At 41.8% G+C, this 18,757-nt stretch overlaps 1 protein-coding gene across 7 annotated transcripts in view; it reads right to left on the reverse strand.

The window, feature by feature from the left end:
* The window catches only part of TNIK (TRAF2 and NCK interacting kinase), a 404,859-nt gene that overhangs the window by 110,274 nt on the left and 275,828 nt on the right, over positions 1-18,757 (reverse strand). For all 7 annotated transcript variants that reach the window (XM_077161031.1, XM_077161029.1, XM_077161030.1 and 4 more), the window contains 4 exons: positions 16,165-16,255; positions 14,579-14,709; positions 3,498-3,552; positions 1,450-1,528 (listed from right to left, as the gene is read on the reverse strand). In XM_077161031.1, coding sequence (XP_077017146.1) covers positions 1,450-1,528; positions 3,498-3,552; positions 14,579-14,709; positions 16,165-16,255 — 356 coding nt within the window. The remainder of the gene's footprint in view (positions 1-1,449; positions 1,529-3,497; positions 3,553-14,578; positions 14,710-16,164; positions 16,256-18,757) is intronic.

Below are 18,757 nucleotides of genomic sequence, written 5' to 3' on the forward strand. Positions count from 1 at the left end.
ATTACCCTGCAGCAGGGAAGGGAGAGGAGGAGGCAGCCAGGCGGAAGCCTACACAGCAGCCCCTTCTGGAGGCTGAGCACAAAGAGGCAGAGCAGACGGAGGGCTCCTGGTGCTAGGGACGCTTCCAGGGAGAAGCAGGGATGCAGAGCCTCTGGGCGCTCATTAGTCACATGGTTCCCAGGCCCAATGGGAGGCTGTTGCTGGGCAAAGACAGACTGTCTCCCACCACAGTGACCCCCGGGGCGAGGAGGAGGGGCAGAGAGTGCTTCTGCCTCCTGGTTACCAATAGCAACCCTCACTCGCTCCCCGCACAAGGCTGCCGGTGCCTCTCTGGCTTCCCTCTCTGCATGCATGCACTCCGTCTTTCTCCTTTCCCCCCAAGGTCTCCCTGTTGTTACTGGGTGACTGGTCCTAATAACCAGGACTCTCTCTTTGGAGAGGAACGGACCTCCATTGGAGGCACGGGGCCAGGGACTGTCATGAGGTAGGAGGAAAAGGGGTAGAAGGGTCTGTCCCCTTCTTGGTCTGTGCAAAAGGAGACACGTGGTCCAGGAGTTGGCCTAGAGCAAGGGAACCAGAGGTTCAAGACTCTACCAGGGAGAACGCGCATTTCCAGGGGGTGGGGTGCGGCTAAGGGGGAAGCAAAGGATTTTTGTTAAGGAATTATAAGATAAGAAGAACGACATATAAATATACAAAAAATGTGAAAGCCCCACCTATTTTCTAGCCTTCAGTCATACACCTACCAACAGAATTTTTGCTGAATCTGCACACCACCAACTCTTCTACCCACTCAGCGTTTCCTTTAAGTCCCTTTTGTTTGCATGAGTAAGCTTATGAAAAGGAAAGGTCATATCATTGCAAAAAAAAAAAACCCACAAAAATAAATAAAATAATAAAATAAAACAAATAAAAAATAAATTAAAAAAACAAACAAAAAACCATCATCACCTGCTATAATAAAGAGAAAGCAGTAGAGAAAACAAAAGCTGCAAACATTCGTTCTCATACCAGCTGAGGTCACAGCACCTTCTGCCAAGTTGTGTGTGTGTGTGTGTGTGTGTGTGTGTGTGTGTCCATGTGTGTGTGCACCTATGAACTGTTGTTTTAAGGACTAGCAGGGAAGTAAGCCAATCTCACAGGCTAACTCTCCGAACTAACACACTCTCTGATGAGACCTTTGTGCTGCCAGGTAAGGTATCACTTGGGTTTATAGATCAAAGAGCTTCCAGGTAATTGTGTGGGCTCCACTGCCCGTGTTAGTGAACAGCTCCTCACCTTGAAGGCATGGAGATGGAGAGGTGCTGTGTGAGCAGCAGGTACTCAACATGTACTCTGAGGCGAACGGCAGCCTACGGAAAGCCATCCACCAAGCCTTTTTAGCACATATTAGCCTAAACTTGTCAACGGGAAAACCCCAGCCCTGGATCTGTAAAAATCTGAACTCACCACTTCTTGGACTTCAGCCGCGGTGCCGGATTCCTGGGGATGAGGAAGAGGGCTCTCATGGGGTGCATGTCACAGAGAGCTGCAAGAGACCAGAGCAGGGGCCAGCTTGGGGGAGGGGGCCAACACAGGCCAGGCAGGGGCTGGCTGTGCGGACAGGACCCGCCGCAGCGACGCAGCGACGCCCTGAGACCAAGCCTGACCCGCAAGCATGGGGTCAGAAGATGGAGAAGCTTCCATTGGGAGGGCCTTTAAACAAGCTGGTGTTCAGTTAAAGGGGGCCCACAAAGTGCCACATGCTTCAGACAGATATCACTGGCATTTCTACTGAATATACTCTTCCTTAATGTTTGAGGAAACTAAGTTAAAGAACCAACAACCCCGTTATCCTTTGCTATAAATAACCACTTGAGATTCAAAGTGGATGATATCAAGATGACAAAGATAACAGAGATGGTAAGTTGTTTTTAATTAGTATAAGCCCATCATAAAATTAAAAAATAGATATTTGGTAATCCATGGTCTATTTCTTATACAGAAGGTTCATGCCTTCTGTGTTATTACGTGGATTTGTGGAGTCTAAAGCACTATGCCAGGCCACTATTCTCTCTGCATTTCTAGGTATCCTGAGTGGATTTTGGGGGCTTCATAACTGGAGGTTTTTGTTCACCAATTTCAGGAAGAGCAGTGGGTTAAGTCAAATGGAGTCTGGCAGGAAAACAAAGTTATAAAAATATCTCAACCTGTAAACATGACATTATCATTTATAGTTAAGGCACTCATATTTTTATTTTAATCAAAATATTTTACTTAGTATACTTTTCAGATATCTGAGAATATTTTTCATTGTACCTAGAATGAGAATATACTCTCCCTAAAAGCCAAAGGAGTCTGTGGGTAGAAGTTTATTTTTAGCCATGTCTACCACTCATCAAGAATAATAAAATGGGTTTAAGACGGCAATGCATTATTTTTTTCTGATTCATAAGTGCCTATTAGCATTATGCATGAGGGGAATTTTGTGAACACTCCAAAGCAATCATGCTACCGATGAATTCCACCAATGCAAGACTGAAAAGTGAAAAGACTATGATGTCTTGGAGGTACAAAGTCATTCCTGGGTCCTCCGAGAAGCAGATAGTGAGGTGAAATTTAACATGTAAGGGTTCTACTGTGCAAAAGTTTCCAGAGAGGGAGCCTGGAGGGGCTGGGGTCCCAAGGGGAAGGGAGAGGGAGAGCAGTTTGGTAGATGCATTTCCCATACTATGCTTCGGTCTAAGGAAGGTTTGGCAATGTTGGAGGAGGGTTCCTTGAGTTGCCTATGAAGGAATCGCGTGGCTCTTGGGAAGGGATCTGTTTTCATATCTGGGCCAGGTTTGGTGACTGACTGGCAGTGGTCCTTAGGAGGTAAAGATTTAGCATCCTTGCAGCTTCCAGGCCTTCAGGATGTTTGCCACCTGTCTAGTAGCCTGTGAGGCACATCTTCGCAGCCACCGTGCAGCTGGGAGAGATGCTCTGCTGGGCCACTTCTCCTCATCTCAAGGAACTCATAAGCTTCTCAATCCTGCCTGAGCCCCAGCCACTCTGCCTCAGATATCAGCAGGGAAATCTAAAAATTTGCGTCTTCTTAATGAGCAACAGCCACTGAGTACGAGTATTTGCACAGCCTGTGCATTACAAAATGGCTTTCGATTTTTAGACGTTGGGGTTGACAGGTTTTGTGGATTGGGTGCATTTCATGTTGGGCAAAGAGTAGCTCAAAAATAGATTCTCTGCTAAATCTGGAAAACAAACAAGACACTGGGAAGACAGCTGTCCTTTTCTTTCTTTTTTCCCCCCTCAAAACAAAACCCCAAGGTCCTCACACCACTCCGAGATGAATGGATTCCTGGTTGATTTAAGATGACCCTGGTTTCTAAATATGCCAGCCAGAATCCATGCAGAGCTCGGCGGAGCAGAAGTAAAGCAACTGGAGCTCCTGGCAAGAGATCTTCAGGGCCACAGAGCAAAGCAGTGACAGATTCCATCTCAGAGGAAGGGGGTCTACTTACGAGGGGCACCTTCGGCCATCTCAATGGCGGTGATTCCCAGGGACCACAAGTCACTCTGAAAAAGAAGGAAGGCACAGACACATGCATAAATTCAATCAAACAAGGAACAACTTGGTTAAACCCAGTCACTGCTTTAGAGCTGGCTGTGGGAAAGTCTGTTTACAAACCTATTTCCCCTACTAAGCTTTTTAAAAGTAGGCCTAGCCTTATTCATTTCTCATTGATAATATCTTACACAAGTGCTTGACATATGGTAAGTTTTCAATAAATGTATGCAAAATGAATATAAGCTTTTTTAATGTAATTGATCACTAAAACTTATGTATTAACTGAATCATGTGAATTTTGACCGTTTTTCTTACTTTCTTGAATTATAATTATCATATAATAAACTGCATTTATTTAAAGTGTACCATTTGATAAGGCTTGGCATATGCAGACACCATGCAACCATCAACACAATCAAGAGACTAAACATATCCATCACCCCTCAAAGATCCCACTTGCCCATTTGTAGTCTCTCCTTCATGCCCCTTCCTGTCCCCCCTCACTCTGCCCCCAGGCAACCACTGATCTGCTTTCTGTCAACATGGATTAGTTCATATTTTCTAAAGTTCAACAAATCATATAATTTTCTGTGTGTTCATTTACATCTAGCTTCTTTCACTTAGCAGTTTCTTGAAGTTCATCCATGTTGTAGCATGTGTCAGTACCTCATTCCTTTCCATGACTGAGTAGTAGTCCATTGTGTAGACATATCACAGTTTATTTATCCATTCACTTGTCAGGAAACATTTGGGTTATTTGCAGTTTGGACTATTACGAGTAAAGCTGCTAGGACATTTATGGACAAGTCTTTGTATGGACACATACTTTTGTCTTCTGAGTAAATAACCAGCTGTAGAATGGCTAGATGATATGATAGGTGCATGTTTATATTCTTTTTTTTTTTTTTTGCATGGGCAGGCACTGGGAATTGAACTCGGGTCTCCAGCATAGCAGGTGAGGACTCTGCCTGCTGAGCCACCATGGCCTGCCCAATACTCAATTTTTAACCCTTAAAAAAAACAGCAATATATAAAAAAAATGACTTAATCTAATAAAAGGAAGACAGGGAAGTTTATCTTTGACAGTATTCACTGATGTATCTCCAGGGCCTAGCACAGAGCGAACACATTAGTAAGTGCTCAAATATCTCCTATTTTTACTGAGACTACTATGTGAAATGAAGATATTCATGCCCTGATATTCTTTCTAGTGCTCAGACTGGTTTTATGCCCTGTTCAGAATTTTCTAGGTTATTGTCTCTACCTGTTGGGCAGTTTCTCTGTCAACATGTTCCTCCCACACCCTGTGTCTACAGCTCAGTGGTTGCTAAATATTGCAAACGGGGGCAATCAAGAGAGGAAGAAAACCAGTTAGGACACCCCAAGAGCACACCTGCTGCTTCGGCTTCTCAGTAGTCTAGTAAGAAAACATAATGTGAAATTTGGTTCAATGGCCTGTGATTCTGATGAGGACTCAATCACCCATTATCTTAAATACATCGTGCATGATGTACATTTTACCAAATTCCTGCTTGTAATCTCACTCCGATTAGAGAGATCAAAATTACATGATTTTGCCAATCCCATCAAACAAATGTCCAGACCACATGAAAAGGAGACGTAACTGGAAGAAAACTATGAAATCCATGCTGAGCCATTCCCAAGAACTAAGCTTCCAGGGTCCTGTGAGCTCACCCAGCCCATCTGATATTTGGGCAGAGACTTCGAGAGGGTTTCCTAGGGAGTCAAGCCTCTGGCCTGAAGTGCAGTCTGCCTTAAAGCAGATGGCAGGGCACATGCTAACCCCACATAAGGATCAGGGGCAATTCTTCATTTCATAAGCTTTTCATCATGTGCCCATAAATCCTATAGGTTCTCAGTTCAACTGGCGATAAAAATCCATCTTCAAATACCACACCCCTCAGATTCCAGAGAACTTCTCTGTTTATAACACAACTTAAGAAGACAATCTTTATCCTTTCTCTTTGTTATATTTCAAGATGTATTCAAAGATGTTCATTTAATAAAAGCCAAATACACCCATCATTTGCACAGTTCTGCACGTGACTGAGTTTTCCTGCACACTCTTGGCTTTGCTAAGTGGGGTCACTTCTGGAGCTGATGGAAATGGTCCCACTCACCTATTACAGTTGGCTAAGAGCAGTCACTGGTGAAGATAAAGCCACAGCTCTCCTGTACCTGGAGTTTTATGTCTGACTGACAAAGACATGCATTTGGGAGCACGACAAAAATATAGAGTCACTCACTATGCAGGAGGTCCCAAGCAAGAAGCAGCTAGAATAGGGTGGAAATGGCAGGCTAGCTCAAAAGGCACCATTTCTCCAGGCCTTGGGGATAGTACCACCATTTCCCCAACATCCCTAATTATAAAGTGTGGGAAATCAGGTGTGAATATGAAGGTGATGGCCAGGCTTTATGTCTCGAACTCCCAGAGCAGGATTAAATGGACTGCAAGTCCAGGAAGATTGAGCTGGTTTGAATTCCAATACATATTTATAAGGAAATTATGGCACTGGGGAGAGAAGAGCTCGAGGTCAGATCTCAGATGGGGAAAGAAAATGCTCAGGTGATCCAGCCATGCTTCTAGAAGCTTCTTCTCTAGTTGTTCCCTCAGCTTGAAGCAACTGTCCTAGATATTTGCAAGGATAACTCCCTGCCCTTCATAAAGTCTTTGCTCAGATGCCATGTTCTCAATGAGGACCACTGCAACCTCAACCCCAACTCTTTCAATCTAACTTCTCCTTTCCAGCCTTTGTCTCCAGAGAACGTGTCCACCGGCTAGCACATTATATTAGTTACTCATCATTAAATCGCTACATTTTGTGTCGCCCCTCAATGAACATAAGGTCAACAAGGGCACAGACCCTTGGCTTAGTTGACTCTTGTATTCTGAGTATCTATAAGAGGGCCTGGCACATGGGAAGGGCCTTAATAAATATTTATTGAATGAATAAACAAATGAAAGCCATGTGAGAGAAAGCAACACCTAAGGGTCCTGGAGCTGGCAGGGTCCTTGCTTACCATCTGGTCCAACCAGTCACCTCTGGGTGAGGGAAAGTGACTTACCTAAGACTGCAGGGAACTCAGCTCTGGGCTTTGACCAGAGCTGGATCTCCAGCCTCCCAGGCCAGTTCTCTTTTAACTGTCAGCAAAGTGTAAGGACTTGAGAATTCACTCTTTAGTTCTTGAGAGGGGCCCATAAAATAATTGTTCTAGATTCCTACTTTGTCTAGATGATTGAAGGTACTAGCAATTTGTAGACGGTGCTGAGGTTCAGTAGGGCAGTCTTAAAAACCAACACCAGAAAGCTAGCCTCAACTTCTTAGTGGCTGTGTGAATTGGTAGAAAGAGAATATGTTTCTAAGTCAGACACGGATTCAAATCCAGGATCCTAATTTGGCTACTTGCAGGACATTGCTCAGACCCTAACTTTACTCAACTGCAAAAGTGGAGGTAAATGTGACATGCAGGTATGCTGCCTGGTGCAAAATCTGACAACCACAGGGGGCCTCAAGTTTTGTCCTTCTCTGCTGTTGCATGTGACTGCCCTTACTTGCCCAATTTAGTGTTCTATGATTTCTATTTGGTTGTAGCGACTGCCTTTTGGTTAATCCAACAGTTATTCTCAGCCCCAGTTTCCCCTTGCTACCTCCATTTTAGGGTATGCAAAAGCTAAATACTTGCTTAACCAGACTCTCTTGCAGCTAGGGATGTGACAGGGTTCTGGCCAACGGGACATAAACAAACATCTTCAGTGAGCTCCTGGGAGAACTTTTGCTTTTCTTCAAACACGGGATAGATACAATTGGTGCCTTGCCAGCCCCTTCCTACTTCTTAGTGCTTTAAATAAAGGCATCATGACTGGAGCTACAACATCCATCTTGCAACCATAAGGCAAGAAGCCAACAAATCAGTGACGACAAAGCAGAAAGTAAGAAGCTTGGATTTCTGAAGATATCAAGAGCCACTACACCAGCCCTGGACAGCCTGCCTCTAGACTTCTAGTGATTTTTTTAAAAATAAGAGCAGCTGAAGGCACTTCTAAGTGATAAAATGTATACAGCAATGATATGAGGAAGCACATTTTGACAGCAGGGAAGTGGGAAGCCCCTTTGTTAGGTGATCCTGGATTGATCTCACAGGCAGCATGGAGGTCAGTGAAAAGAAGTGCTTCTTTTATTTAGGACATATCATCTCAGATACTCTCTTAGGCAGTCTTATCAAAAACCTTCTCCTTCAAACCAAAGCCCACACACCTGCCTGTGTGGTCTTTGTCAAGTCACAGGACCAGGGCAGAGACTGAGCTTTCTTTATGCCTTTATCTGATGTCATCGTTAAGACCATTTTTTGCTGGGATGCACTTGTTTTCCAAAAGGAACATTTATATTCCTGGCCATATATACCCAAAGCTGCTTGGAAGGTACACTTAACTGCCCAAGCCAGAAGGAGTTACATGTCCTTGATGGGCCTGTTGTAAGCCTTTGGCTACATTAGCGAGTCCCAAAGACACTTCAGCACTCAAATATGGGAGAAAATGCTGCAATTACAAGTGGCAAGACAGATCACAGGAGATGAGAAAAGGAAGAGGGAGGAACAAGATGAGGAGAGAGTCAGGGAGAGATAAGTTTCCTTTGTGGCCATGGTGTGACTCATTTTGGCAGGGGCTGGGTAATTCATTATTCCAGAGGTGCTGTGCAGCCTGGCCTGTGGCATGATTAATGTCCCAGGGCTCGGTGCATTGCAAACAGAACAGAGGCAAATTCTAGTGCCTCTGAGAAGGCAGAAGTGAGCATCTGACTTCTGGCTGGTGGTGGTGGTGGAGGGCGGGCAGCTGGCACCCAGGCCCCTTGAACCGAACCAAAAAGCATTCCTGCTGGGGCCCAGCTGCCCTGCAAGGAGAAGACAAGCAACACTCTCAGATGGCCAAGGTAGCCATCCAAGGAAAGGGAGGCCGTGTGGCCCAAGAAAGGAACTCCTGAGTGCATGGTATGGCAGAAAGAGTGTTCGCTGTGCAGCCAACCAGACCTGGGTCTGCCACTCAGCTCTGACACAACAAGCTCAGTGACCGGGGGTGCCCCTGAACTCCTCCACGGCCATCTGCTTGCTGTAAGGTGGAGAAGAGAACACCCATTTTGAAGGGTTGGTGTGTGAATTCAGTAAGATAATGTATGCAAAATCTTACCACGATGCAGGGCACGTGGTGGAGATCTAACAAATGCTGGTGCAGACAAACCCTTTGGGTCAGTTACTGACAGTTCAACCAGCAAACCTGAGCCAGGTAAGGTGATGATGCATTCTGGCATGCACTATGTGCTGGTTTGAAGCTATTATGTGCCCCAGAAAAGCCATGTCCTTTAATCCTCATTCAATATTGCTGGGTGGGATCTTTTCAGTTGTTTCCATGGAGATGTATCTTAACCCATAAGGTGGGATTGCTCATTGGAACCCTTTAAGAGGGAACCATTTTGGAAAAAGCTTTAGAACCAACAGAGCTAGAGATCTTTGGAGATGCAAAAGGTAAATGCTCCCAGGGAAGTCGTTGAAAAAGCTGGGAGAGAAAGCTAGCAGGCTTTGCATGTACCTTTCCAGCTGAGAGAGAAACCCTGAACATCATCGGTCTTCTGGAGCCAAGGCATCTTTTCCTGAATGCCTTAGTTTGGACATTTTTCTAGCTTCTCCTTAATTTGGACATTTTCACAGCCTTAGAACTGTAAACTTACAACTTAATAAATTCCCCCTTTTTAAAAGCTATTCCATTTTGGGTATCTCGCATTCCAGCATCTTTTGAAAGTTAACACATGACGATGCTCATGGAAGTCCCTTAGATGATGCAAAAATAAGCTAGAAGCTTCCAGGAAGCAAACTGGAAGGGCGTGGCCTCCTTCTACCCCAGCTTTGCAGACCCCCTCTACTGCCCCTTGCTGGCACAGCCTCATAGGATGCCAGCAGGACAGGCAGAAATGGGGTCTGCAGAGGGACCCAGAGATGAGGGTCAAAGCGTTAACACCCAGCACAGTGGGCACAGGGGATCCCACCGAGTTTTGCTGACCAGAAAACCATCTTTCACTGGGTTATTTTTTTGTGGGTAGTTTTTTCAGAAAGGGTCCAGCTGGACCAAAGAAATTGTATTTATTGTGTGTGATCCCTAAAGTCTGCACCCAAACCTAGAGGTAGCAGGTAAAGAGAAGCAGCCTCTGACCTAACACAAGCAGGCATCTAGAGGTGCATTATTCAAACAGGAGAGAGAAACACATGAAATAGTTGGGTTTTTAGGTCAGAAACAGCCAAAGAGTAGTAATTTCATGTGATGCATAAGCACAAATACTATCATATGTCAAGAACTCACCTAGTTCTAGGCTCCGGATTAATCCCCTTAAACACATTAACTCACCTTATTCTCTTAAGCCCTTGTAATATACAATTGATTATTCCTATTTTAGAGAGGTTCAGAGAGGCTGAATAATTTCCCTGAGGTAACACAGCTAATAAGAGGCAAAGTTCATATCTTTAAACAATGCATTCTGAATCTTATATACAATGTTATATATTTATAGACTGTGTTATACATAAATGGAGCTCACGTGGTGAGTTCAGGGTTGCTGGAGATGCTCAAATAGCGGTCGGTATTAAGAATTCCATTTTTCCCCCTCTTCATTTGTTAGCTTATCAGAGAGGAAATGTTAGAAGAACACCTCATTTTCTCCAATTGGGGATCAACTGAATGCCTGAAGGCGGTTTGGCTGTCAGACTAAGCAATCGTATGTAGACAGGTGTGAACGTGGAGCCACAGGAATGTGTTTGACAGAAGTTGCAGCTTCCCGCTAGCAATAACATGGCATTTGTGTCACCCTTCCTTCTTACCACATGGGGAGAGGACCTGTGCTCTCATCTCAGCAGCCAGGGGCCTGCACTTGTTTGACAGCGTCAAATTACCTCTCCACAATCTGAATATTGGCCTCTCATGTCACACGTCAGGCTGTCCCCGGGTCTGCAGCTGAGCCTCTCACCAAGAACAGCTACATTCCCACGCTGCCTGACTAAACCACTTATCTACAACGCGGGAGAACAAGCAGTCTCTATACATCAGATCACAACAGTCACCCAAACCCTGGAGGAGACACCCATGTCTGCACATAACTCACAGCACCTGTGCGCTGAGTCTCATGGGCAGAGTTTAGGTGACTAATAAACAACGTTAGCACAGTTGGGCTGAAGAGGGGAACTGGAGGTGGGGCAAGGGACATGTCATGTCACTATTTTTCTTACTTTCACCTTTAAGATGAACGTAAGGCCTGTTCATGGCAAAAAGGATAAAACAAGAATGAAATACATATAAAATATGTATTCATAAGTTTGTCACTCCACTCACATGCCCTATTCAGAGGTAAACCCTGTTACATTTTTACAGGCTCTTTTCAGAGAAAGAACAAACTTTTTAAGGACCAGTTATCACTGACTATCAGTTCAACCACCAAACCTGCACCAGGTGAGATGACAACAAGCTCTCATATGTGACCATACTTAAAGATGATGCAGACATAAATAGGAAGCCTGAATCTTATGCACTAAATTATATATTTATATGCTGTGCTCTATATGTCTTGGGATCTGTCCATATCCAATACATATGCTACTTCATTGTTTAAATAGCCGCACAGCATTCCCCTGGACAGATGCTCTAATACTTATTTAACCAGTTCCCTTTTAATCAGCATTTAGCCTCAGGGAACTTTCTCTGGGGGGTCATTCTGTTAGAGCAGTAAATACAGAGGACTATACAATACTCGACAAATTCCACCCAACTGAAATGAAATTCAAAGTAAGTTTAAAAAATAACGATTTAAATAGCCTAAGAATTTTTAACAGTTTTATTAATCTCAAATCTTTTGAACACATATTATTAAATGTGAAAGCTTTCATTATTGCCCCGCACACTTATCAGGGAAATGAAACCTTTCCTTTCACTTGAAGTGTTTTGACAGAATATCTGAAAACAAGAAAGGAAGGGTCTCTAGGGGAAAGGAACACAGCAGGCAAATGAGAGGTTGGCACTCCTCCTTAGGGGAGGGTTTATGTTCAGTCAGTTCCTTGCTGTGCCCAGCAGATAACAGGCAAAACCAGATTGCAATAAAAACTATGCGCTCTTCTGGGTACTTTCCCCCAGAGGCCCTTGTTTTATGGAATCACTTTCTTTTCTTTTGTTTTTTAAGGTACTGCAGTTTTTAAAGACATCTTGGACAAATAAAGAACAATAAATAATAAATCAAATAATAACAACCAAACTGAGCTCTTCCCTCTCTTGCATTTTGTCTCTATTTTAAATGATAGCATTTGCGGTTGGTAATTCAACCAAGTCCAGTGGTCTTCAAGTCTTTGTGTTATTCTGAACATGCCTTCCAGGCTGAAGGTGTCTGTAGCATATGAGAACCCCAAAGAGTTTGCTGGACCTTGGTCTTTGAGACTGGAATACCCAAAGGGACCAAATGGTCTTTGGACCTCTTGAGTGTTAATCGGATAGCAAATGACATCTTCAGACAAAGTCTGCATATGCAGATGCAGCTTGCCTAATTCTTTATACAGAGTGGGTACACAATAAACGTGCGCTAGGTGAATGAATTAAGTTTTGAAAGTAAAGGCATCTTTCCCAAGTCATCCTCTGATGACAGACCATATCCCTAAGAAGACTGAAGAGAAAAAGGATAAAGTATGGTTCCATGAATAAAGTAGAAAAATTAAATATTTAAGGACTAGCTTATTATCTGTTCTGCAATAAAACTGTGAAGCGGTTGAAATAAATGACCCTTCAAAGAACCCCCAAATGTTCCTTTCTGCCCTGTCTTCCTTAAATCACCTTTTTGTGGTGCTCCTTCTTTTACCCAAGCCAAAGAAACCAACAACTATACTCTTGCCACCATTTCTTCCTCTATCTTGTACAGTCTTTGCTCATGACAAGATCTGATATACAAATTCATACTAATGTGTAAATGACTGATACAGCAAATCTGTTCTCTCCAACAGAGTTCTTTATTTTTAAAGAAAATACAAAGTCATCTTCATTTTTATGACGCCTCAGGATACTTTTATAATCATATTGATCTTCCAATACTTTGAAACCATGCATAAAAAAAAAAAGAAATCATGCAAATAGCGTAACAATGCCCAGTGTGGCATTACTTGTGCCACATAATGCTTTGTCTACAACCTAGAGTTAAGCTTTGGTCTCAAGTGGTTCTCACTGATTCCAAACTGCATTCCTTATCCATAATCTGAGGAAAGATATCAGTTTAGCTCTGAGCTTTGGCTTGGCCAGAAGGAAGACCTCTTCTATTACTCCACTGAAAATGAGTTAAGTCACAGCTTTGTGTCACAGAATAGAAGTCCCATAAATAATACAATCAGTTGAAATACTCGAAAGATTAAGCTAAGGGTAAAAATTTAAAGCATTCCAATTCCCCGAGATATATTATAAAGTAATTCTAAAATTTCTGCAGCCCAGAAGTAGACTAGTTAGCACTTGTTAAGTATAATGAGAGGTTGAAGAATTGCTTATAGCCAATTATGATACACATATCTGGTCTGGCACATATATTTTGTACTAGTTCCTCTGAAGGAATTTGCAAATTAAATTATTTAAATGTGCTTATCTTTAGCAGACTAAATAAATGACATTTATTTTGGCAGGAGATTAATTTTTAACTTGGCAGCTGTTATCAGACAGATTGTTGTCACGTTATCACAGTGACCAACTTGGAAAGAAGGAAAGAAGAAAGAAATTTACAAGAGCATGTTTTGTGTTCTGATCTTCAAGCCTGCATTTTCCCAAAGAGGCCTATAAAAAATAATTCTGTTCATATTCTGAGACACTGGGTCCCAAAGACGCTGCACTATTTGCATCTTTGTGACCTGATTTCAATAGTGACTCCTCCACGTTACTGTTATTCTAGCTTTTCATGTGGAGAGCTAAAAATGTTTTCTAAAAGAGGGGTTCTTCTAATACATACCTCAGAGACGGTTTTGCTGGCAAATTGTATGGGAGGGGCAAGGGGGATGCATTGGAAACCGCTCTGGGCAGGACGCTGGGAGACCTGTGTTCAAGTGCCAGCCCCGAGGAGATCAGTTTCCTCTTTTGTGAGATGAGGGTCCACTTTAGTCCTGTAGTGAAAAGTCTGTGCATCTGTGCAGGTGCCCTAAGTGGCATCAGGTTCCCCTGTGCTCCCCGAACCGACCACAAGGTGGCTCTCACCCTGCTCACGGTCAGTCCGACAGCAAGCGAAGCCCTTCGGACCCAGTAGCCCTTGCCAATGTCTCCGCCTTTAGGCATGCGGCAGGAAAACTGTGTCAGGTGACACTGCAGCACCCAGTGGGTAGCCACCCAGAATACATGTTGGATTACTGGCTGACAGAATGGAAAAGAGGAGGGCTGGCTGGGGTCGGGGGCAACTCTCACTTGAACAACTAGCAGATTTTCAGCTCCCAATACAAAGCAACAAGCCATAAATCAAATTTCTACCAAACAGCACAATATGCTATTGAAATGCCTTCAAATAGCCATCAACAACCCATTTGTTCTTCTCTCGTTGATAAGAAACCCCCATGAGTACTCTGAATAGTACAGAAATAGTCTGATAATTCTTAATCAAAGAAGATAACCTGAAACAACAGATTTATCTCTTGGTCTCTTTTGACCTCAAGAGCTACCGGAATATGTACTTTACCAAAAACCTAAATGATAACCAAAATGGAAATGTATTTTCCAAAAATAAGAAGTAAGAGTAAATTGAAAAGAATATGGATAATGGTTTAGGCATCTTCTTTTTTTTACAAGTAAGCAATCAGATCCGATGAGTGACTTCATTAAAAAGATTCTCGCTAGAATGTCTTGCAATTCTAAATTCAAATCATGTTTTTGGTTTTCCCTTTGGATGACATCACCCATAAACCCAGGGGGGCCGTGAGAACTCCCCTCTGCGCGGCGCAGGCTAAGACGTTAGGTCTGGTGCGGCCACGCCATACCTTGAAGTCGTACGTGGCGTCGGGATTTTCATCGCAGGCGATGACTTCTGGGGCCATCCAGTACGGAGTCCCGATGAACGTATTCCTTCTGCCGACCGTGCGATCCAGCTGGGCGCTCACTCCGAAGTCCACTGCTCAACAGAAAAGAAGTGAATAATGGCCGTGATCTTAGGGCTTATGCATTTAAACTGAACTCGTATTTTCAAATCGGATGAAGTGTAGGAATGAGGAAAGCACAGAATGTCACAGTGGGGTTCATCAAGGCTCTGTGGGAACCAAAAATTAGGATTAAGTCAAAGGCATTTTGGTTGCAGCAAAGGGTAGTAATTCCGCCATACAAAGAAAGTGGCTGAGAGCAGAGGTGCTAGAGTCAGGCTGCCTGAGGCGCCATTCTTTTCTAGCACTTTCCAGCAATGTGACCTAGAGTTGATAGATCAACTTCTTTCAGTTTTGGTTTCCTAATCTCTGAAATGAGGACAAGAGTCTCTGTGAAAAACCGTTTTGATTTTTAAGTGAGATAATCTAGGTAGCCGGGTCTGGTATCTGGTACAGGGTTTGGCATATAATATGGTCTCAACAAGTAAGTGTTAATCGTGAAGAATGAATATTCTGAGGACAGCTGGCCTCAGGCATTGCTTAAGCCTACACAATGTATACTTTTGTTTGTAAAAGCATATTAGTGTGATGAAAGTTTGGCCCCAAATGCTAACTGAGAAAAAAAATGGAGATATGCATTTTAACAAAAAGGCAAGAGCCAGTGTTTGGGATATAGACATTGAAAATATTTAATATTTTATATTGAATTTATATTATATTTATATAATGTCTTTGAATATAAGTAATCATATGTATACAGATTCTTTTCTAGATGACAAATCATGTATCCCATAATCTTCTTTATAGGATATTTGTCCATTCATGTCCTTATTCACACATACAAACAGCAAATCTGTAAGAGAATTCTCTTCTTAAAATGAACAAACCCAGATTTGTTGTAGGAAGTTTTCAACAGAGCGCACCAAAGGAAAGGATTCCCCTGCATACGCCGGACAGATTGGAGAGGCATAGTCAGTATCCACTGAAAGTAGAAAATTCAGCACCCTTTTTGTGGAGGCACCTTAGTTAATAATGAAATCAATGTAAATACAACTTAAAACATAGGGGGATGAAGCAGAAATTAGAAATTCTAAATATGCCTAACTGTGGATACCTTCAATAAAAAATGGGCATCATATTATGTTCTGTTATAGATGCAACAATGTAAACAAACTGTAAAATGCAGGAAACTATTTCAAGGTCAGTCACATCTAATCTAAAGGATCTTTGCTAAGAAAAAAACTACATTATTTTTCCAGGTTGATTAAGGATGTGATTCTGTTCACCATACTGCATAACCATTCACTCCTCAAAATGCTTTCAGAAATGTTTTTTACATAGAAAAAGAACTACTTTCATTCCCATTCTTTATACAGTGACCTCCAAATCCACAGTGGTAAATTTACCTTCATTACAAAAGAAAAAAAAAAGCTATTGAAGCCATCCTATAAATTCCTGCAATTTCCAGGCTTGCTGGATTCTTTTCTTACCTAGTTTAACTTCTGCATTTTCAGTCAGCAAGACATTCTGCCCTTTAATATCTCGGTGAATCACTTTATGCTGGTGCAGGTGACTCAGCCCCTGCAGTGGAGAGTTGGGAAGAGATCATAAGAACATAAGCCAAAATGCGAATAAATTATTTTGGATGCTAATGATCCAACAAAACTTAAACTCACCTAGAGATACTTTCAGAACTATAGTCACATCTTTCACGTGCTCACAATCCCTTTCTAATTCATAGGAAATTGATCAATGTGAACTGAAATACACAGGCAGTTCTTGTTATGCTTGAATGTCAGTTTGAGGATACAGTTTCAACTTGCCTGCATTTCAGTGAACAGTACATGAAAAGTGAGGACTGTTTGTATTTGCTAGTTTATAACAGGAACATTTAGTGCAGACGACTAACCTGATTTAACTGACTCTCTTGCCTTCTTTGGGGGACAACATTTGAATTTAAAACTTAAAAATAATATTACCTCCTTTTGGGTAATTTTTATCATTTTTAATTCTGTTGTTTAATTTTAATTTAAACATAAGAAAATATTTCTCAGACCTATTCAAGAAATTTCCCACAGGGTTTTAGCCAATGTGGTTCACATTGAAAAGGGAAGACAATTCTATTTTTTGGGCTGGTAATGATCAATGTCATTTTAACTGCCTTATGGTATTTGTGACTTTGTGCTCATTATATGACACAGTCTTTGGTGACATTCAAACCTGACTGTGTTCTGTTTCTCCATGACATCGCAACTAAAAGAACCTAAAATTGGAGTCTCAGAGGAAATTACAGAAATGCTAACACTTGCCAGGTCAAAGTACTGGGTACACAAGTGGTGTCATTTCATTATTTGTGATTTTCTGTATTTTATATTTTTCACCATGACAACAAAACCAGGGTATGAAAGATGAGATTGGCCCAAAAAGAAACAAGATCAATTTCCTCAATTCCCCTTTTTGAAGAAATTCAGCTTGAGAATTCAGATGTCCAAAAAGACCATGCATGCATGTGGGGATATGAGTCAACGCAAATTATGTGATAGGACAGTAGAGGGTAGAGGTTTGAGTCATAAAAAATCATTGTCTTAGCTAGTCAATTTGGTACAAAGTAGGCATGAAGCAGATGTAGACTTTTCCCAGTATATAAACACCCTGTAAATCCTTAAGCAAGGGACCGAAGATCTCTTTCCCTCCTTCACTACCAAAGTGATTGGAACAGACACCCTAGCATATGAATGAGACAAAGGTTTTATTTAATGAGATCACACACTGCATGGAGGGTGATCTCTGAAACTTCTCGTGGACCTTTCGTGATCAGAGTCCTTCCAGTGAGTCATCTCAATCGCTAGTTTCCTTTGGGAGAATGTATTATAGAAAGAAAGTCACTGTTCTCACACCTTTTAATGCAAGGTATTGAGATATTTTCTTGGGGTAAATCATCCCTGCTGCTTATAAGAAACTTAAGGATCAAATGACTAAGTCTTTGTAGTGTTACACACCAGACCTGGAGACCTGACAGATTCTTGGCACCCACTGAGGAGCTTGTATGGTTGAACAGTCAATCATGCCCTTATTGATTGGGCTATTTGAGAAACAAGATTTTAACAGTCAGAAATTGAAACAAAGTCAAGACAACATCAACACCTGGTGATACGTCAAACCTGAAGGAGATCAGCAGTCACGTCTCCTGGTTTGCCACGCAAATGTTGTTCTGTGATTTGTTTACAAAATATTTTTGCTACTCCAAAGCCATGGAGATATTATGCAATCTTTTCATTTAAAAGTTTTAGTTTTATAACTTTCACATATCTATAATCCATCTGGAAGTGATTTTGGAAGATGGCATAAAATAGGTGTCAAGTTTCATGTTTTCATGTGGATAGTACATAATTTATTGATAAGAGCAACCTTTCTCTAAGCACAAAGCATTTACTTTCCATAAATCAGGTGTCTACAAGGAAGTGGATCCATTCCTAGACTCTCAATTCTGTTCCATTGACCATTTATCTAATCTTGTGGCAATAACACTCTGTCTTAATCACACAGGAGCTTTACAATAAGTCAAGATATCTGGTAGCCTAAATTCTCCACCTTTGTTATTCAAGATTGCCTTGGCAATTTTTGGCCCTTTACATTTCCATATAAATTTTTGGAAATCGGCCCATTAATTTCTACAAAATACTTGCTGGGATTATTTATGATTGGGAGTGCAAAGAAACTATGGGTCAAATTGGGGAGAAATGATATCTTTATAATATTGAATCTTCTAATCCATGAATATGTATTGTCTTTCCATTTATTAAGGTCTTCTTTAATTTCTCAGTAATGCTTGGTAGCTTTTAGTGTTGGAATCATTCTCATCTTTCTATAAATTTATTTCTGTTATTGACTTTTATGTTATAAATGTTATTTTAAAATTTAATTCTCTATTTGTTTTTTCCCCCTAAAGTGGTTTATATTTAGTGACATCATATTTCTAGGGTCCTTCTTTCTTTTTTCTTAACTTCCATCCGTCCATCTAGTCATTCACCCATCACAATACATAATCTGTCTCTCAAAGGTGTATCTTGGACATTTCTTGAT

This window comes from Tamandua tetradactyla, chromosome 5, assembly GCF_023851605.1.
Source record: "Tamandua tetradactyla isolate mTamTet1 chromosome 5, mTamTet1.pri, whole genome shotgun sequence".
Lineage (NCBI taxonomy): Eukaryota > Metazoa > Chordata > Mammalia > Pilosa > Myrmecophagidae > Tamandua > Tamandua tetradactyla.